At 45.3% G+C, this 21593-nt stretch overlaps 1 protein-coding gene across 1 annotated transcript in view; it reads right to left on the reverse strand.

Annotated features, from left to right (window-relative positions):
* The window catches only part of LOC135883545 (vascular endothelial growth factor receptor kdr-like), a 183944-nt gene that overhangs the window by 38380 nt on the left and 123971 nt on the right, over positions 1-21593 (reverse strand). The window contains exons 12-18 of the mRNA XM_065410731.1: positions 20138-20246; positions 11317-11610; positions 8193-8339; positions 6007-6132; positions 5111-5217; positions 3581-3716; positions 1911-2015 (exon numbers count right to left, since the gene is read on the reverse strand). Coding sequence (XP_065266803.1) covers positions 1911-2015; positions 3581-3716; positions 5111-5217; positions 6007-6132; positions 8193-8339; positions 11317-11610; positions 20138-20246 — 1024 coding nt within the window. The remainder of the gene's footprint in view (positions 1-1910; positions 2016-3580; positions 3717-5110; positions 5218-6006; positions 6133-8192; positions 8340-11316; positions 11611-20137; positions 20247-21593) is intronic.

Raw genomic sequence — 21593 nt, forward strand, 5'->3', positions numbered from 1 at the left:
CCCACTGCTGACACCATATATTTTCCATATGGTTGGGACTTTAACTAGTGATTTTCTACTATCATCTTTGTATCATTTTCATGATTAAAACAAACAAAAAAAATGGGGTGGATAATGCCGGGTTGTTGCATGTTTTCTGCCACTGTGCACAGTCTGTTTGTGTGACTGTTGGGGGTTAGCTTTAGAGCTGAGTAAATAACTTATAACAGGTTTCAGAGTAGCAGCCGTGTTAGTCTGTATCCTCAAAAATAACAGGAGTACTTGTGGCACCTTAGAGACTAACAAATTTATTGCATCCGAAGAAGTGGGTTGTAGCCCACGAAAGCTTATGCTCTAATAAATTTGTTAGTCTCTAAGGTGCCACAAGTACTCCTGTTATTTTTAACTTATAACAAATCATTTATTCTGACAAACTTTGCCTCTTTTTCTGGTTGCAGAATTGTCCATGAACAGATTTCCCAGCATCTTGGCATTTCTTATGCCTCATAAAGTGATAAGTACTCCAAGCCTGAGTCTCCTTCAGCAGGCACCAGTTTTAACTCCATTGACTTCAACCTGATTTACACGGCTTTGAGATGGGAACCAGGCCCAGTAATATTTAAATTGAACATCATCTGAAATTCTTTATGACAATCTATTACATTTACATACTGCCTTCCATTTTGAAGGAGATACCAACAAGCTTCATGGAATTTATATATATGGTGGAATCATTGTAATGCTGCCACCTCTAGGGCGTTCTCTTTTCTGAATGAATAGATTCTCACCAGAGGTTCTAGTTTATTGCTGGCTGCATTCACGGTGGGGATGGCATTTTGGGTGGTGATGGGGGGGCCATGATTGAAGCAAGAAGGATGCAGCAGCAGCCAGGAGGAAGATGTAAGGCACTGCCGGAAGACTTATTGGGCAGGGTTAGCTGGGAGGCAGCCTGGGGGAAATTGTGGGGGGTGGAGGAGCCAGGGGAGAGTTGGGTCAATCAAGGGCCTTTGGGAACTTCAGGTCAGGTCTTGGAGAGGGGTGTAGAGTGGGACAAACAACAGCAGAGGGGAGGGGGGATCTGAAGACCCCATTGGCCCAATGCAGGTCCAGAGAAGGTACAGAAAGGTGGTACTGGCAAGCAGAGGAGATCTGGCACTGGGGGAGGGGTGGGTAGTAGAGGAGCAGGAGAGGCAGCTGGCAACAAAAGCCACATTGCTGTGATCTAAGTGAAGATTCTGCATTGTGGACCTGAAGAGGTTATCACTATCATACAGCAACACTATACGGCAGTTTGGGCCAGCGAGTGTAGCCCCATCCAAAGAAAATCACTTGTGTATTTGAAAAGAACCCAAGTGACCAGTTAAAACCCACAAACCCATGCACCCAACATGCCAGATGATGTATTTATTCACGAACTGTCTGCAGAGGCTTTGTATGTAAATGTCATTTGGAAACAACATATGCTCCAAGTTCACCAGCCCCCTTCCCTCCTCCTCCCTGCTGGATGGTAAAAGCATTCCTTCATTTTAATAACTGCAAGAAAGTTGTCCCTAATTCACTCCCTTGGCAGCGCTCCTTTTCACCCCCTTGAACTGTTCCACATCTGGAAGGGCTGGGATCGATGGTTTCAATACAATTTCAGACTAATGCAATTACATTCTGTAATCTGTTTCCCTCCTAACCCCACAGACATGGAGGCTGCCGTTTCCCTCCTCTAGGAATACAAGGCTATATCAGCGGCATAGCGTGGAGCCCACTTGTCATTTCCCACACGTTGACATCCCCTGTATGGTAACTAATTGTTCCCATGTGGCAAACCCACTCCCTTCCAAACACAATGCCCTCGGGACTGGTTTAGAGCTGAGCACTGGAAACCTTGTTACCCATGTACATCCAGAGGAACTGTCTGAGAAGCTCTCAGAGAAATGTACCTTTAAGCATTTTAACGGCGACTGTTTTGCAGGTTGAAGATTTATCGATACCAAAAGCAGATGCCTCCACGACCTTCCCAAAAGCACCATGACCCAGTGTTTTACCTAGAGAAGCAAGAGTCAAGAATGAGCCATAGGGGACTGAGGACAGTCTGCATCAGCTAAGAGAGAAACATGCATGAATCTTAGCTGTGCAAAAAATATAGGACACCAGAGCCCAGACACAGCACAGATGAATAGTCAATAATAGATGTATATACATATGATCTGCATGTGATACAGTATGTAATATACTTCCCAGCTAAAAATGGCTTTAAACTGGAGTTGAGGCTGACATAACAGAAAGGTAAAAACATTACGTGCAATTATCCCCAGATCAACCCTTCCCAACCCAGAGTTCAGGTTGAAGGAGAAATCCAAAGATGTTAAGAACGGAAATGCACAGTGAAGGCACCTAAAGAACTTCCACTCTTCCACCCTGCAGTTATTGACATGTACTCAACTTTAACTTCGCTGCAATGTAGCTTTTATCTGGAAGTGTCCTTGCTGCTTGTTTTGAATTATTGAAAATGTCAGACATGAACACTATACAAGAAACATAAAGAAAATGTTCCCATTTGGGTTTTCCCCCTAGTGATTAGAATAGGGGTTCTCAAACTTGGGGTCAGGACCCCTCAGGGGGTCACAAGGTTATTACATGGGAGGGTCGCAAGCTGTCAGGCTTCACCCTAAACCCCGCTTTGCCTCCAGCATTTATAATGGTGTTAAATATATTTAAAAAGTGTTTTTCATTTAGAAGGGGGGGTCGCACTCAGAGGCTTGCTATGTGAAAGGGGTCACCGGTACAAAAGTTTGAGACCCACTGGACTAGAAGATATATAGTGTGCACCTTTAAATCTTGATTTGATTTGAACAGTTAGGGCCATTTTCACCAGGACACTCTGGCTGCTTCCCCCACTCTGGAGCTGCACTAAGCAGGCAGAACAAACTGGCCAGTTTCCCCCAGCTCCTGCCGCTCACATTCCTCTGCACCCCCTCGCCTACCCCTACACTTCCCTGAACACACACCATTTCCCCCTCCCTCTGCCGCCACATGCCCCCCCCCAGCCCAGTTTTCCCATCCCTCCTAGTCTCTAAATTCCCCTGCTGGCCCCCAGGATTCTCGCCCCCTCTCCTGTTGAGTAGATTTTGTTCAAATGGTAGGTTCTGAAAATAATTTTAAACATTAATCGTCATTTTTTTGTCATCGTTTCTCTTAATGGAAAGTTGTTTTCCGTCAACAAGGTGAATAACGTTCTTCTACAGAAGAACTTCATGAAGACCTGCCTTCTTTCAAAATGTTTGCCATCTTCCCTGGGGGAAGAGGGTGGCTCCCAATACTGCCAAGGGACACTGACTTCCCTGGGGACACCTTGGTTTCACTTCCACTGAGAACAACGGCAGGTGATAGCCATTTTGCAAGATGGCGTCTGTATTTTCTAAGGGCACCTTTAGCATCACTCCCATGGAGAACAATCCTTGACTCTGGAACCACTGTCAATTCTTCTCCAAGGATGGAAGAGCCCTGGCCAGGGGGGACATGGGTAGCCTCTGTCATCTGCTGTGGTCCAACATTCAGGGCCATAGGATATCACCATCCTTGACATTAATAATGCCTCTGTATTGCTTACCAAGCCGCAGCCTGTCTCTTGGGAACTCCCATTTACTACTGTCGTATGGCAGACGGTCACACTGCTCATCAAGGGGCATTTCCTCTGGATCCATTATGATTGACAGGTATCCCGTTTTAATATCTGTGGCATCAGGCTAAAAACAGGAAAATAACCAATTCACAGGCTGTAACTTGAGAGAAAGGTGTGATCTAGTGGAATTTGCACAGGCTTGGGCGCCTGGCATCTCTGAGTTCTAGTCCTAGTTCTGACACTCACTCCCATCTGTGGCTTTTGAACATGTCTCGTCAACACCATGCCTCAATTTATTCATCAGTAAAATGGGGAAAATAATACTTATCTATGCTGGCCTTACGTGGGTGTTGAGTGGATTAACTAATTAATGCTTGTAAAATCCCTTGAAGATGTAAAGTCCCTTAATATTATTAGTCTCTACATACATTAGAGAAACCCAACACTGCTACTACTTGTGGGAAATCTTTGAGATTAAAGCTACATTTCTGAGTGCCTTGTTGGACAGCTCTCCAATTCCTGAACAGCTCAAGGCATTGCGCTTTAGAAACAGGCTTACATGTCAATATGGGGCTTGATTCTCTGTGATGCTGCACCTTGTATTCCCATTTACTCTGATTAAAATGGGTGCCGAGCTGATGAAAAATGGTTCCACTGAGGGGAAAAGTCTGATTTGAGCTCCCCTTATGCCCACTTTATGCAGGTGTAAATGATGACACAAGATCTATTGGGTCTAGCACCTCTGCTGTCCTGGAGAGAGACAGAGTAAACTTGAACTTGAATGATTCTTCCCAGTTCTATTGTAAATGTGGTGAACACTCATACAAATTAAAGATGATCAACATTAAGACTGTGGTTTGGGCTGCATCCAGACAAGAGATCTAGTATCTTGTACCATATTTTTTGTTTGTATAAGCAAGAAAGAACAAACCTAAATATGATTTACTTTATCAAATGCTCCTTGGACCTAACTTAGGGCCCACTTCTTTGGCGTCTCAGGAGAGAGGCCAAGGAGTAAATGAGCCATGGAAACATAATGAACTTTTGTGGTTTGGGCCCAGTTCTAGAGCAAACAACAGATTTTAACATCCTACGACAATATTTAAACCAGCGCTCCCTTCACCAACTACATTTTAGGGAAAACCTTATTCGAGATGGGCTGTAACTAGAACATCACTGTAGGGGGATAGGATTTGAATGCCTGTCTCCAAACATTCTTGGATGCTTCTGAATTCATGTCAGATCCACAAGAGAAAGGGGTCTGTTTTCCTGATCTGATTGGATGCTGACCAAGATGGCTGAAATCTCATATGTACAGCTGATCTCATAAGATGTCAAGTAATTAATCAAGAGGAATGTTGGCCTGAAATTTCATGAGAACAGCTCATACAGTTTTGTCACCATCTGTCCCAGGTCGACCTCAATCCTGAACTCTGATGCTTAGTCTTAACTGGATCCAAGCCCAGAGCTCAGCTCTAGCCCATTTCAATTCCATGTACAATATGGAAGCTCTCTTACTTTTCTCAGTTTCCGAATGAAAAGGGTCAGAAGAAGCCAAAAAAGGGTAGCTGCTAGACCAGTGCAGACCAAAATGATAACTTCAATATTGGATTTTTCTTCAGAGCCTGTAAATTAAACGCATCAGATTTTACATTCAGTGCAAAAATAAAATTATAAATAAATAAAACTTGTAATTCCATCAACCATGCTTCATTTCAGAAAAATGGTAGCCATGAAATGCCATGACATGTGGGTGGGAACCTTTTCATTCTCTTGCTCTAGGCAGTAATATAGCACACCATCTCTAACCAAGAGACACAGAGACAATGGTTTGGCAGAGGTGTGCAGGATATCCACTAAGTGCCATTACTTTATCTTATCAATGCCAAGTGATCAAAGTACTGCACTATGGTTCTCAACCTAGGGATCATGAACAGGTGTCAGGGGTTGCACACACTCTGTTCTTTTCCTATGGCTAATTGGAAGATGGTCCCAGCTAACTCTTGGCTAAATAGGAGGGGAACTTAAGGAGATTCCAGTGTGAAAAGGCTGAGAACCTCTGTATTATATGATTCCCCATGAAACATTCAAGTTATATTGACCATATCTCACTTTGTGAAGCATATGTTGTGTCTGTGATAGAGTTGTTATCAAGGTGTTCCAGACATGAAGACATATTGACCTGCTTCAGATCCTACGTCTTTATGTGACCATGTAAACTTCCTGGAACCTCAAAGGGGATTCAGTTTGAGTTTTGAGCAAGGGATTAAGTCAGTTCCCACTTTATCCAAGCCTGCCCGGTGTTTGTGTGTGTGTGGGGAGGTGGATTAGGAGTGTGTGCGTGGGACTGTATAATGTCTTCCCCCAAAACTAAGCCCATTTCACTAAGCTTGTGCATGAGCTTGTGAACTCACCTTGTATTTTAATAAATGCTGATGTGCTGTCATTGCCCATTTCATTGGAAGCCCTACATTCATAGAGGCCTTCATCGTCTTTTTTCACTCGTTCGATGACCAGGGTGTTATTTTCCATGGAAATTCCTGTGTTAGGGGGATATAGTTTCATTTCATTGCAGAATATATTTGCCAAGAAAGAATGTCCAAAAGGAGCTGTGTTGAAAATGGCCTCACTGGCCACCGCAGCCCTGCTCTGGTACCTCCAGTAGCAGCCACAAGAGACCTTCTAGTGCTGCATGTTGTATTCACCTTTGTTTGCGGCGGCATGCTGCAACCCCCTCCCTGGCCACCTGCTCTCAATGCACTTGTCATGTTAACGCCACAGTCACAACTTTGCAGCCTGTGCAGAACAGGTGTAATTTATTCATGCAGCCTGATAGTGCTCCCATGGAAGGCAATGGGGGCATGACTGGGCCCAGAATGAGCTCACTGGGACAAATGCTGTTCTCCGTTACACCTGCAAAACTCCCAGCAGGATTTGCCTCTCCCCTTCCCAGCCCAAGAGTTGCACTGGATTTGGGGAGATGTCATTAGAACATATTAAATACGACTCTCTTATTAACCCAAAATGCTTTTTAGACCAGGTCAGAGGGGCACAGAGGGGCTGCACCTCACTGGGCAAGGAATTCAAGCTGAGTCTCCCCCACATAACTGGAGCTTGGGAGGGACCATTTTGCCTGCTAAGGCACAATGCCTCTCCGAGCAGTGACCCCTCTCCTCCTCTGTGCAGGGCTGTGCCTACCTGGCACAATGTAGCGCTCAGTAGGGAAAGGAATTATGTAGATTGATCCAAGGTGGCATGGCCAGGGCATAACGGGATACAATGAAGGAAAGGAAAATGGGGCCAAATGTCAGTGAGACAGTAATGTCTAAGACTGCAGCACTGCCTCCCAAGGGAAATGATGAGCACCCCATCTCTTGGGACATTTAAAATGGGGACAAAGCCCTGAAGAACCCACTATTTGGCTCAATCTTGCATTCATGGGGGAGGAGATGACCTACATGTGGCCTAACTGAGCCTTTGCTAGCTTCACTTTCTCTGATTCGGTGACACACGATTCCAAGCTCATTTGTTTTACTAAGAAGATGCCATTAACAGAGCAGGGGAAATACACTGGGCCTTGAGTCCAAAGATTTTAAGTTTGCAGTGTGTTCTGCCCATGAATTCTGTTGTTGTTAACAAGAACTGTGCACATAACTCACCATGCACAGCTCTGAAATATTTACCCTGAGGTGTTTTTTTCAGATATATTATGTATGTGTCCATCGGTTGGATGAGTTACATGCTTGTCCCTCTAGAATTATTTATAAAACTTCACTAGCTGTTAAGAGCTTCTGCTCAGAACGGTCTGATCTGAGTTATGGAGGATTCTAGATTTCCTAACCCAAGAAGCAAAATTAAAGTGAGAGGACCAGTTACTAACACTGGTTTCTCCATGACATAAAGGGTAGTTCAGGATAGAGGGGCCTGGAAAGAGTTCCAAGCTCAGGCAAACATTCCAAGCCTGTGGCAGCACTGCACGTGTGTGTGTTGGCTGAGCTGACAGCTGTTTCTCATCATTGTTTTATGCCGAGGGAAATAAAGACACAGTGTATTATGCCCGGCAGCCAGCTAAGTGATCCTTAGTGGAGACACTACCATTGACTTCAACTGGCTCCGGATCAGGCCTTAAGAACATCTAGCAGTTCAGGCTCATCTTTTCAGATGCTGCTTAGCAAGTGGCGAAGCGCTCTGCTTTTTGTACACATAAAGCACCATCTTGGACATGCCTAGTGGGCAGCTAGGTGTTCAGCACCTTGATTTCCCTTGCCAGTGTCAGTTCTGCACATGTGTGGCCAATTCTGCAGGCACAAGCAGTGGCATGTGCAAAACTGGGCATGTACAATCAAGCACTGGTTTGAAGCTAGTTGGCTGTTTTGGCCTCTGTAATCCCATTTGCAAACCACATCAGCAGTCAGGTATAGATAGTGCAGTCTGAGTCATTTACAGCAGCCTGGGTTGGTAGCATTTGGCACTCATCACGCACTGCTGTTAACAACTCCACCAAATGCCAGGCAGTGGAGAATCCGGGACCGACACGGCTTGCAAACCTGTAAACACGTAACGATTCAGCACCTGTTGTGCAGCATTTCTCCACACTCACCTGAAGCAGGTGAAATGGGATAGCCATTTTTCCGCCACGCAATCTGAGGCGTTGGGGTTCCATTTACTTTGCACTCCAGAATGATCTTGCCACTGATGTTAACCTCTCGGTCCGTGAGGTTCTGCATAATATATGGCACTGCCTTTGCTGCATTCACAAAGGAAAACAACACACAACCAGTCTGAGGGCAGGTCTATACTTAAAATGTGACAGCGGCACAACTGCACTGGTGGCGCTTCAGCGAAGATGCTACTGGAGAACTTCTGCCATGGCCGTAGTTAATTGGAGGTGGTAGCTATGTTGACGGGAGAGGCCTTCCTGTCAACATAGCACTGTCTACACTGGGGGTTTGGTCGGTATAACTGCATCGCTCAGGGGTGTGGATTTTCACACCCCTGAGCGATGTAGTTATACCAGTGTAAAACTATAGTGTAGACTGGGCCTTAAGGAGGCATCTTCTAGAGACTTACATTTTCATCGGCATATAAAGGCCTTGTCCTAATGTGTTGGCTGCAGCAAAGGTTTATTAATGGAAAAGGTGTGTGGTGAGCAAAAACTCAGAGTTGAATGTTACTTAGTCCCTGTGAACAAACAAAGGATCAGGTTGGGGGCAGAGCAAAAGCACACAAAGGGAGCATAAAGAAAGGAGCAAAGAAAAGAGAGGAAAATGCTAGGCTTCTCTGTTGCCTAGTACCTTGTGTGCGGTCATTTACACCACCGCAAAGTTCAGAACGGAGGCGTTTTACCCACACTTTGTATTCATTTTACACTGGTGTCAATGACTACAAAAGGTGCAAGGCCCCAGAGAACAAAGCCCAGAGCACACTGTAAAAAACAGCCTGAAACATGGAGAATAGCCAGTACGCATAGGATAAAGAGGAAGATCCAATACATGCAGAATCGGAAAGAGATATTGAAAGGCTTCATGGCTGGTTTTATATGGTGCAAGGAGAAATGTTTTGGGGGAAAGTGTGTTCATGTAGCATGCTCTCAGGATGAATTGCCTCCCAGCCACTACAGACAAAGAAGAAGAAACTGGTAACTCACAGAAGGACATGTTCAAAATCCCAGCTCTTCTGTATGTGTACTAATAGCCAAGCTGTTGTTCCCCCTGCCCCCTCTGCCACTGTGTGTAGGTGTCTGTGTAGGTGGAAATCTGACTAAGTGAACAAAAATATCTGCAAGGGTAAAAGAAAGTGAATTGCTTGAATGCAATGTGCAGAAAAGGACTCGGTGCCTCCATGTCTGGTTGTTCTGAAAGGTGGTAAGGACACTAGTTATGGGTGCAAGGCCAGTACAGGGAATGACAGAAGGAGTCAGAGTCCCTTCCTCCCTTGGGCCATTGGAAAGAGAAGAGCGATGCATTGATTTATTGTTTTAATAAGTCACCAAGGCACTGCCCACGCAGGCATCAGAACAGTGCTAGCTACAGCTACAGTGTGGGTGAGGATTTTCTCTGTGTGTGTGTGTGTGTGAATCTCATGATAATGTCTCTGTCTGCACTCATGAAGGACATTGCATTGAAACTGCTAGTAACAGCTTTACTTAAACATGACTATAGCTAGCACAGTATGGGCTGGTCCTAATCTGAGAGGCAGGGGCTTACTGCAGCATGTCTGACCAGGGCCGCCCCGGGGGGGGGGGGGGAGGAGGGGGGCGGGCAAGTGGGGCAATTTGCCCCAGGCCCCGGGCCCCGCAGGGGCCCCCACGAGAATATACTATTCTATAGTATTGCAACTTTTTTTTATGGAAGAGGCCCCCGAAATTGCTTTGCTCCAGGCCCCCTGAATCCTCTGGGCGGCCCTGTATCTGTCCCTGTCTGTCTGTCTAGTGCCTACTCACCCAGTAATCTAAGTGCAGAACCCAACTTAGGAATCACAGTCAAACTTCCTATAAGGGACTTTGCTCCCTGCTACATGGGTAGCTACTGTTTATTTAGGGTCTCCCCCATCCTCCACTTCTGTGCAGTGCTTTTTGTTCTCCAGTAGAAGACAGCTGAGAATACCTGGGGCCTCACAGCCCTTCTACTGGCATCTCCTACTTCTTAGAAGTCTTAGGCCTGATTGCCCATACTCACACCAGTATAAATCAGGAGAAACTCCACTGAAATTAGTGGGCTTACACTGGTGTAAAATTGGGACAAGATTCCAGCCTGTTGTCTTTAGATATCCACAGATAGCAAGGACACTGAGCTCTGTAATATTTATTGTTGACACTAAATTTAAAGAGATGGGTTCTTGGAGTCTAGATACAGAAAAGAAAAACCTGCTATTGCTTTAAATGTAAAGAGTGAATATGCTTCGGTTCCATGCTCCTGCCAATGTCCTTTGCAATTACATTTGACGGGTCTAAATCTTGTTAACGTTACATGTAACCATGGTAATCATCATGGTATGTAATCTCATTGGATGTTTTACCAAAGCATGACAGACATTGGATGGGTCACTCAAGGGACATGCTGGTGGGTTGGCAATATAGTAGGTGGTGCTCGTTCCTCTGAGTCCGCACTAAACTAATGCCCCAGCGTGGTGTTAGGAGGACATGCTGCTACTGGAGTTGCTGCATGTGGTGACTGAAGATTCCACAGCACTTTTCATAGGAATGGGGCTGGTGCTCTGGTCAAACGCCCCTTTCAGTACTACAAACGCCAGCCTTAACCAATTCTCCCTTGTCGTCTCAAGTGGCCAACCTATCCTAAGCTATGGTGCTTAGGCACTGCTGTGCACTGACAAATAGCTGCAGCATGTCAGGAGGGTGGAGCAGATGGCCTAAGTGATTCCTGTATGTACAGGGCCATGTCGCAATGGATGGAAATCAGTGTAGCTCGATTGAATTCAATGGAGCTGTGATGATTTACACCAGCTCAGGATTTAGCCCACAGTTTGTAAATCAGGTCTTAGAGATTTGTAAAGCCATTTGGGATCCTTTCTGATAAAAGGTGCTACATGTATAGAGGTCATTGTAGTCAACTGTTAACACAACAGAAAAATACATACAGGCAATACCTACGTATAGAGACTGATCCTGAGCACCTGCCACTCCCAAGGACATCAGCAGGCATGGCAGATGCTCAGCACTCTGCTCATAGTACCTTGAGTTGTTGTTTTCAGACAACCAGGCCTACCTTTAACGTCGAGCTGGGTGTCCTCTTCTCGCACTTCCGTGCTGTTGTGCCGATTCTGAGCGATGCACTTGTACTGCCCGGCGTGTTCCTCTGTGACATTACTAATGGCCAGTGTCAAGGAAATGGAGTATCTGTCAATTTGCTCCTGCATGAAGTTGGCGGGCACCACCTGTGAGGAAGGGTAGTACCATGCCAGGTGATCGTAAATGTATCTGGAGGCTCTGCAGGTCAGCTGAACATCACTCCCCACGATGGTGGTGATCTGTGGCTCCGTTTGCAGACCTGATGGCACATCTAGGGGAAAGCGAAAACACGTTTGGAATGAAAGCACAACTGAGAGGATTTTTGGCTGCTTGTTTTCACCTTGAGGGCCAAATTTCAAAGACCAACGCAATGGGATGAGCCAGAAAAATGTATCCCCAGAAGCCTGAAATTGCTTGCAAATTGGGTAACTGTGTGTCCAGTGCCTGCCACTATATAGCCTTTCGCAGTTTGGCCCTGAGTGTACTGAGAACTACACAATCAGTAATTAACTAAAATGATGTGTAGAATTAGTTAATGCATTCAGGCTAATGAAGCTAACTTGTAATCAAGTGAGACCGCTCTCCATGCAGACTGATATGCACGCATGGGATGCTTTCCCTCTGTCTGCAATCAAAGCCACAAGATATTGTTTTATCAGAGTAAAGAAACCCACTCATATTATTATTCACAGGTAACATTGGCTTTCTCTACAATTCCACAATCTCCCCAACCCTAGAAGCCTCCTTTATTTCTACTATACCAATATTTGTCTTCATCACATCTGCCTCAATGGGTATTTATTTGGTCACTGAACAGATGATTTAAAAATCCTTGCAGCCATAACTTTTAATAGACTCAAATAAAGAAATATCAGGTGGTATGAAGCCAGTTCATCTGTGACAGAATCCTTGGGTCCTTACTTTTTTTGTTTTTTTACTCCAGACAAAACTTCCACTGGCTGTGTGCCAGTGTGAATCCCACTGAAGACAAAAAGAAGTTGTTTCTGAGTAAGGACCCAAGACATTATCCTTGCCCTCTGTGTGAGCCACCAGAGAACTGGAGTGTGAGAAACATGGTCTCCTCGCCTTCTTTTTCTTCTATTTCCAATGACCCGTCCATCCCATGGACCTGACTTTCACAATTGGGGTCCATTATAAACTCAGTGTGCTCTGGAATTATCTCCTTCTATCTGGCAGATCAGGATTTTGGAGCAGTTGAAATGGAGATCTCTGAAGACTTTAAGTCTTAAGACCCAGCATATGCTGGGACAGGACAATTAGGGAGTGTCCATTCTATATAGTCCTCCAGGAAGGATGAATGTTTGCAATAAAGCTGCTTGTTCTTTGCTTTAATGCTGCTCTTTAACTATTCATTAAATGCCTCCTAATAATTAGGATGTAACAGACAGCACTTTGGGAATGACAGAACTATGGCTACGTCTTCACTACCCGCCTGAATCGGCGGGTAGAAATCGATCTCTCGGGGATTGAATTATCGCGTCTCATCGGGACGCGACAATCGATCCCCGAATCGACGCTTGTACTCCACCAGCGCAGGTAGGAGTAAGTGCCGTCGACGGGGGAGCCACGGAGGTCGATTTGCCGCCGTCCTCACAGCGGGGTAAGTCGGCTCGGATTCGTCGAATTCAGCTACGCTATTCTCGTAGCTGAATTTGAATTTGCGTATCTTAAATCGACCCCCCCCCCCGTAGTGAAGACATAGCCTTAGTGTAGGAGGAGCAGCTACTACACTCAACAGTATGACAAGCTCCATAGTTGAGAAATACCTAATCTGCCACATATATATACATTTCCAATTTTTTAATTAACATGGCCCACATTAAATAGATTAAAAACTGGCTGATTAGTCTCAAAATGTAATTGTCAAGGGGGAATCATTGTCACAAGTGGTCAGGATGCCAGCTTTACATCTCAGCACTTAGGTCTTTTGCACTTGTGAAATGAAGCAAATGGCCATTGACTGGGGAGAGACTTTACAGTATTAGTACCTTAAAGTTCTACTTTTTCCACAGGGTGAATTCCACTGAGTGACTGTGGGGAAAAATCTCTTTCTTTCCTGAATGGTGGATGAAATTAGAAGGTTTTGGGTATGTGCTGTCTAGGGCTGGGAGTGCTAGCTGGAAACCCACACAGAGGTTTGAGGCATTTCCTGGGTGAGCCTTGAGTTCTTCTTAAGCTGTGCCTTTTTCCAAGCTAAAATCATTTTCAGTTTTCTAGTCTCCCAAATGAACTTTTCACATGCATGTTTTTCTACTAACTTAACATTCTGGGAGCACAGCGTTGGGTTGTTTTACTTTCCGTTTCTTCTGCTGACATTTTTTTATTTAGCATTTTGAATATATTTAGCTGGGACTTCTGTTATTTTCTTCCATCTCATTAGCCTTTCAAGAAGCTCTATCTGCTCTGATAGAATATTCGTTGATTTTTAGGTACAGTGGAAAGAAAAAAAAAGTCTCTCTCTTTCTCTCTCTCTCCTCCTTCTTCTCCCTTGTCTAGGGAGGAATTTAGGCTTTGAAAGAATGTTACAGTTTAGTCCATCTCTAGACTACTATGCTTTCACAGTCCTGAACCTAAGATGTGATTAATGTCCTCTCTCTGAACAGACACACTATTTTATAAGACACCTAATACGTCTCCTGTAAGAACCAACCATGTGGCCTTTTCTCTTTTATCAGCAGTCTCTGCACATTTGTCTTCTGTATTGTATTACCGGCTAGTAGTAGCGATACTCACTCTAGTTGTGCGGGATTCCCTAACACAATAGGGAATGCACCATTGGGGGATGGTAAAACGTCAGCATAAATCAAAAGGGAAGTCTGGTTCCATTTGTATTTACAAGGAATTAATTGGTTTTAATTTCCTGTACTTTGCACAATAATGTATATAATTTAAAACTTCTGCTGTTTCCCAAATTCCATGTCTGAGCCTGTCAGGATAGCGGAGACGCCTCCTGTCAGCAATAGAGAGTGTAGAAAGAGCAAGAGAGGGGGTGAGCCTGACAATCTGAAGCAACACAGACCTTTTCATGTGGCCTGTAAACATGTCAGGAATGAGCAAATTGATAGTGGCAAACATTTGTAGAATTGTCCAATTCCTAAAGCATTACAGTGTTTGACAGCAGATTCTTATCTGATGTCTGAAATAGACTATTTTCTTTCTAGTAGAGATCGTTCACTCCATGTTTCTGCATTCTTGTTACAGCCAGATAAGGGTGGAGGACGAGCTGTTGTTATTGTTTATTTATTATTATTATTATTATTATTATTATTAAATACAGTAGCACCCAGAGATGTCAGCCAGGTTGAAGTCCCATTTTGCTGGGTGCTATACAAACACATAGGGCTAGATTGTAAGTTCTCAGTGCTTATGGGGTGGTGCATGGCTGACCTGCCCAAGTTGCAGACTAGAGACCAAAGGCAGGAGACTCCTCAGAACAGGAATTTCTGATATTTGCTCCTCTCTTGTTACAACAGATTCCAAAGTAGTTACTTCCGATGGGTGTCCCTGACCAGTGGTGAGAGAAGACATGAGTCCTAAAGGTTTGATGTATTGACCATATAGCCTCTTCCCATTGCAAAATATTACTATGGGGTAACTAGATGTCAAAACTGGGGTAGACAGTATAAACTGAAGATAAATCTGATATCTTATTGAAACTGTACAGGGGATTTAACTAAGTAGAATGTAAAAACTGGAGTAAGAGTTAGGACAGGACATTCCTAATTATCACAAAGTACTGTGAATGCTTTACTTGGGCAAAGCAGTCAGGACACCTGCAGGACGAGCCCAAAGAGGGTATAGTTCTGCCATCTAATTATATCATTTTCCATTTAGATGGCCCCTTTATATGGTTTGGCTTTAGAGTAATGCCCAACCCCCCTGCAATGAAATGTGTTCTGCTGGCAATGAAACGTATTAAAAGTAGCTTTCAGTGCTATTTCCAGTGTCTCTGTGAGTTCTGTAGGTGCCTGCCCCGTAGAAGGACAAATGGACTATGCTGATATTCCTGTAGGTCAAAGGGATTGTTTTCTTTCCTTTCTGAAATTAGTTTAGTGTTGGTGAAAGTGCCAGGTTGGCAGCCCTGGAGTCTGAAGCGTTGTATTTTTGCCCAGAATGACCACGCAGGTTTCCCCATTATTCCCCATTATACTGCATGGCCAAAACACTTCAACCCTGACCTGAAAGGACTATCTCTAGAGCAAGAGCGGAGTTTGGTCTCCATGACCCACTCTGTACTTAGTTCCTTGGCAAGGACTCCCCACAAGGAAACCAATTGGCTCCAGCTTGGAGAAGATTTCGGTGATTTGGTTACTTGTCCATTTGAAAGTGGCTTGAGACCCATCAAGTCATTTCACATAGGACAATAGGAGATAATGAGAGTTCAAGATTTTTGTGCTCACTAGCGGTTGGATTAACCACCAAGCCCTACAAATGGAAGCTGAGCAGGCTCTGGACTTTGGGTGGCTGGGATCAATTCTGCTAAATCTTCTGCTCTCTTCACAAAGGCCCTTCCATCATCCCTGTGTACTTTCAAACCCTGATTCCAGCCAGTGTCCTCAAGTCTCAGATTTAGGCTGCATCACACTCAGCAGCCTCACTGCTAAAAATTGGATATTGTCTTTTGCCCTACGTCTCGTTGTGCAGGCCCCAAACTGGCAGCGTTATAGCAGGTGCTGTAACATGTCGGAAAGCTAAAACCTTGGAGTATGAGGCAGGTCATGACTTGTTTTCATAGGATGTTATATTGCTCTAGCATTTAGACATAGCTCTGCATGATGCACAAGATACTCTCTCTGTCTCCACTTGCAATCAAGTTTCCATAACCAGGACCAGCCTTATATGCAAACAACTTCTGTGGTCCCCGTGATTATGGATGCCTCATGCACACCTCACAAATCATCTCAGTCTCTCCCTCCAGCAGTGGGACTAGATGGTGAGGCAATCTCCATGTGATTTCTCCAGTGTCTTAGGGCCCTGCGGGTCAAAAACCCAGACATGTCTATTCCACAAAAGATGGGAAAAATTGTGTGTTTCTTTCTTTGTCAGCCTTACACAGTGTGGAAGGTGGGCAGAGTTTTTCTATATGTGAATCAGGCTCAGAGTTGTTGCTCTTCTGACATCTGCAAGGGGACTGGCTTCTTTGATGGAGTCACATGCACCTCTCAGCAAAGGATCATCCCACCAAGAGACAAAGCAGCAGGTCAGACTTGGTAATATTTTACCAATGGAATCTAAACAATTCCACTTTAGGGACTGTGCTGTCTGCATTTAGCAAGATCCAGTTTACTTGCGATCCATAAATGTCGTCATTCTTCCTTAAACATCTGATTTATGTGAGTCGGTCGCTATCTTTTAATGTCTCTTGTTCTCCCAGGATGGCATGGAACTCACACGCTTCCCTTTAGGGGTGAGAATGTCTCCCCTAGCCCTGTTCATGATCTGGTATATTTCAGATGGAAAGAAGACAATTTTCTGATGGGAATAACCCTAAATGGTTTGATGTAAGCAGCACATGGATAACGAGGGCTCATGTCACATTGTCTCTGGAATGTTAATATAAAATGCCTTCTGGGCTGTTCTCCCTCTCTTTCCATTTTTCTTTAGAGAAACTTGTTAAAAAGTAAAAACTCCTTTCAGTGTAGAAGTCAAAGTTCAGCTTTCTTAGGTTTTAAGGCTAGACAGGACCATTGTGATCATATAGTCTCACCTCCTGCATAACACAAGCCATCGGACTTCCTTGAATTAGTTCCTGCTTCACATCCCATAGCAGTGGTTGAACTAGCGCATATCTTTTAGGAAAAAAAACCCCATGCACTCTTCATTCAATTTCCAGTGATGGAGAATCCACCGCAACCCTTGGTAAGTTGTTCCAATGGTTAATTACCCTCACTGTTAAAAATGGGTGCCTTAAACGTTTGCTCCCTGTCTGGAAAAATATTGGCCTTAAAGAAAATTAAAAGAAGGTTTGAAATATAAAACTTCCAACTGCTCCAGAGAAAAACAGCCTTTCTGCCAAGTTGTCTAACAAATGTCTCTGTGGACAAAACAGCTTCATTAGTGGGGTGAAAGGTTTTTACCACTAACAGGCCCATGGGTGGCTGCCACCCTTTGAACCTCATCTTGTTCCACTTGTATTTCCCACATTGAGCAGCCACAAAATTGGTTTTAGTAGAGGATGGAGAGTATTAAAAAGCATTGTGGGTGGAATAGCAATGGGAACAGACTGATTTGATCACTGAGAAACCCATCCAAACATAATATCTGGCACTGCTCAGAGCAGAATGAAGCCTACATGAAGGTTCACATATGGCAGTGGTAAAGTGTATAATTAATAACTGATCTCCAGCCTGTCAGGGTTGTTTCAGGGACTTCTGCTGTCTCTCTCAGAAGAGCATCCTAGGAGGAGGGAGAGTCTTTTCCCAAGACCAGAAATTATTGGATCACAGAGCACTCTCCAGTGTTCCCTCTAATTTTTCCCATCCATGTGCAGAATGGATTTTGTTATGTGCACCAATATGGAGGTGATATATGGAGGTGATGTGTGACACATCACCTCCATATTGGTGTACATAAGTAAATTCATGTGGCAGGGTGGGGCCGAGGGGTTCGGAGTGTGGGAGGGGGCTCAGGGCTGGAGCAGATGGTTGGGGTGCGAAAGGCTGAGGGCTCCAGCTGGGGCTGCGGGCTTTGGGGTGGGGCCGGGGATGTGGGGCTCAGGGCTGGGGCAGAGGGTTGGGGTGAGGGGGGCTGAGGGCTCTGGCTGGGGGTGCAAGCTCTGGGGTGGGGCTGGGGATGAGGGGTTCAGGGTGCAGTGGGGCTCCCCAGGGCTATGGTAGGGAGAGAGGACTCCCCCCAGCCCTCTCTAATCACAGCAGCACGTGGGCTGGGGGAGAGGCGCCTCTCCCCCAGCAGCGACAGGTTCAAGCTGGGCTGGGTCGGGCCTGGGAGGGACGCCTGTCCCCCAGCTGCGGCAGGTTCCGGGCTGGGCTGGGTCAGGGCATCTCTCCCCGCCGCAGCCCTGAGCGCCTGCGTGGTGCTTAACAGGCAGCTGCGCAGCCACGCAGCTTAGAGGGAACTTAGACTCTGACCACCTCTCGCCTATTCCCACCTCTGACAACCCCCAGTGCTGGGGCCTGTGCAGGAGAGTGTTGTAGGCAGGGCCGTCCCTAGCTATTCTGGGGCCCTACGCAGCCCCCCCATGGGGGTGTGTGTGGGGCCCCAGGTCTCCGTGGGGGGGGGGGCGAGGCTGGCCCCAGGCCTCTGCGGGGGGGGAGGGGCTGGCTTGGGAGACAGGGGGGAACCACCCCCCAGCACTCACTGGCAGCACAGCTGGGGCCGGGCCGCTGCACTTCCCGCTGCTGGTGAGTGCAGGCCCAGCCCTGCTTCAATCCTCAGGGGAGTGGGGGCGGGGCTGGTGCGGAGCAGGGGCAGGGCCATGGGGAAGAGGTGGGGCAGGGGCTGGAGCAGCACGTAGCTGCGATTTCCTGGTGCCCTGCGCAGCTGCATACTTTGCGTATAGGTAAGGACGGCCCTGGTTGTAGGGCTGCATATATTGGCCTTATGTTGCTCCTGCACTGGAGAAATACCCCGGGGGGACATAGCCATCCTATTATGGCCCCTGCATGCCACCAGGCCAGCATCAATGAGTTGTAACAGAGGGAGGTATGTGACCCCAAACCTGCACCAACTTCATCATTGTTTGGTGACATTTTTCATCTCAGCACTTTTAGGTAACAGGAATGGCAGCAAGGTTTGATGCACACATCCCTTCTTACCCTTATTTCAAAATTTACTGACCTACTTTACAGGCATGGTCCTAAACGACACAGCGTACAAGAGTCCCTGCAGTGGGTAGGGCTATTACTACAGTGTAGCTGGAGCTGGGTGAAGGATTCATGCTGGATCGTTTATTCAGTGAATTTTGCCTTTTCTTGTGTTCCTGGGCAGACTGTGATGCTTTCAGCCAGGGGGATCTGTTATTTGGAATTATTCCTGGATGATTTCCATGAATGACTACTGTGCCTGTAGCTTTCCCCCAAGCAATATGCTGCATGTATTCAACACTCAGCAATTGAGTTGTATTGAATGAACAAGTCACACTGTGGGTCTGTGTTCCCTGACTGGAGAGCTTCACTCTTAGAATCCATTTCCCGGTGCAAATACTAATGATTGAGAATTTGACATTTGCTTTATATGAAGCATCTGGAATATTTGTTTAAAATTTGCCATTTCAGTGTAAATTCCTGCCGGTAGAGTGTGCCCAGAAAGGGAACTCAGAAGGGAGAGTGCACAATTAAGATTAATTTGTTTAAATATTTGGACAAATATGCCAGGCTGTGTAACCTTCTGATTTCACAGATATGGGTTTGGAGTTGTGTTATTTGGAGAAATAATATAGAATCATAGAAATCTAGCACTGGAAGAGCCCTCAAGAAGTCATCCAGTTCAGCCCCCTTAATTAGACATTAGGAAAAATTTTCTAACTACAACTGTGGGATTGGGTCAGGTCCAGATATTGCCCTTGCTTATCTTTGCAAACCTCCTTGACTCCAGTGGGATTGCACCATGGTAGGAAAGGGCTAATTTGACACCTAGTCTGAGAGAGGTGCCGGAGACCCCATGAAGTCCACTAGGGACTTTGCTATTGCCATTGATACTAAATGGAAATTGCTTGGATTCTGTGGTGATAGGCAATGGTATGAAACTCTGGGATAGATAAGAGTGCAACCAAGCTTTTATAAAGCAAGCACCCATCATCTGTGCAACCTGTTATTTACCTGAGACATAGAACTTGATGCTTCTCTCCTCTTTGCCAATCTTGTTCGAAGCCACGCAGTAATAGATCCCTGATGCAGTGCTATGTTCTGTAGTCAGCTTGCTTATGATCTGCCAAGCAAAGGGAGAAAAAGAAAGGGTTGTTTTTAGTGGATCCGTAGTGGGGCAGTGGAAAAGGGCCATAAATGCTGTAGATGAAAGTCTTATATTTTATGGTAGAAAAAGCACAATTAACAAAGGAATCCCTATTAATGAATGAAGCCTAACACCGGTCAAATGTTTCTCTCCCATCTCCCTTTATCTCAGCCCATCAATTCACTTCCCTTTCTCACCCCCAGCAACTCCTCCCCTTTCCTTCTTCCCCCTACAAACAGGGCTTCGCTTTGCAACACACCTGTGGGACAGAGTGTGGGACATAGACCCAAAAGGAAGGACACACTAGAAAAATTCATGCAAGAACCTGAAAATACAGGGCTCCTCACTTATTCAGTGCCAATAACTTTCCCCACAACCTCACATTCATGATTCTTTATTTCTGCTGTAAATAATTTTCAACAAGGAGAGGACGCCAAATTTTGTGTGGACACTAGGTAACTCTGAACCTAAAAATGAGTGATGTCTCTTGAAATGAGGGACAGTTGAGAGGTATGTTCCACTGGAGCAGGAAAGTACTTGGCCCTGTCTCTGATGAGGTTTAGTTTGTTCTTGTGGGGATTCCTTGGGTCAGAGGCTGCCTCAACACAACAGGTCTCTCCAAGGAAAATATCAGAACTTGTGAAATGTAGAAGACAATAGCAGAAAACCCAGAACACATTGCTAAGATAGTAAGCTGGATTTCAAATGGAGGAGACTCTTTCAGCATCGGTGGGGGAAGAACTTCTTTCAGTGGTTCAGTCGGAGATGTTGGCCAAGTTCAAGTCCATTCTTATTATCTTGTGTTTCTGGAGATCTCTCTATACCACCCTGCTTTGATACATGCCCTTCTGAACAAACTGATTGTCTCGTGGCTTTGGGTCATCATGATGCAACATCACACTATCGTTAGGAAAAGTCAGCTGGTCTCATCTTATTTCTGGATATTTCATTGGTACCGCTAGCAAGGTGCTGAACCCCTCACAACTGAGACGCTCCTGCAAGATTACTTTGCATTTCCCTGGAGTTTTTCACCTGAGGATCTCAAAACACACATTTGGAACAAATATCACTTTCCTTGAAGTCCCTTTTAACGAGTTTGAGAGCCAGAACTTATAGCACTCCCCCTGGCCTTTTGTCCTTATCTCAGAGTGCTTTGATGTGTAGAAAAGCATCTCAGGATTTTCTTTTTAATATCCTAAACTAAATGCACACAAGACATTCCTTTTCTCCTCATAAAGTTTCACCTTGCCTGTGGTTGGAGCAGGGTGGGATGTATTTTCAGTGAGTTGCTTAAGATTTTCTGAGCTTTGGTGCTTTAAATCC

Source organism: Emys orbicularis, chromosome 9 (assembly GCF_028017835.1).
Source record: "Emys orbicularis isolate rEmyOrb1 chromosome 9, rEmyOrb1.hap1, whole genome shotgun sequence".
In the NCBI taxonomy this organism is placed as follows: Eukaryota; Metazoa; Chordata; order Testudines; family Emydidae; genus Emys; species Emys orbicularis.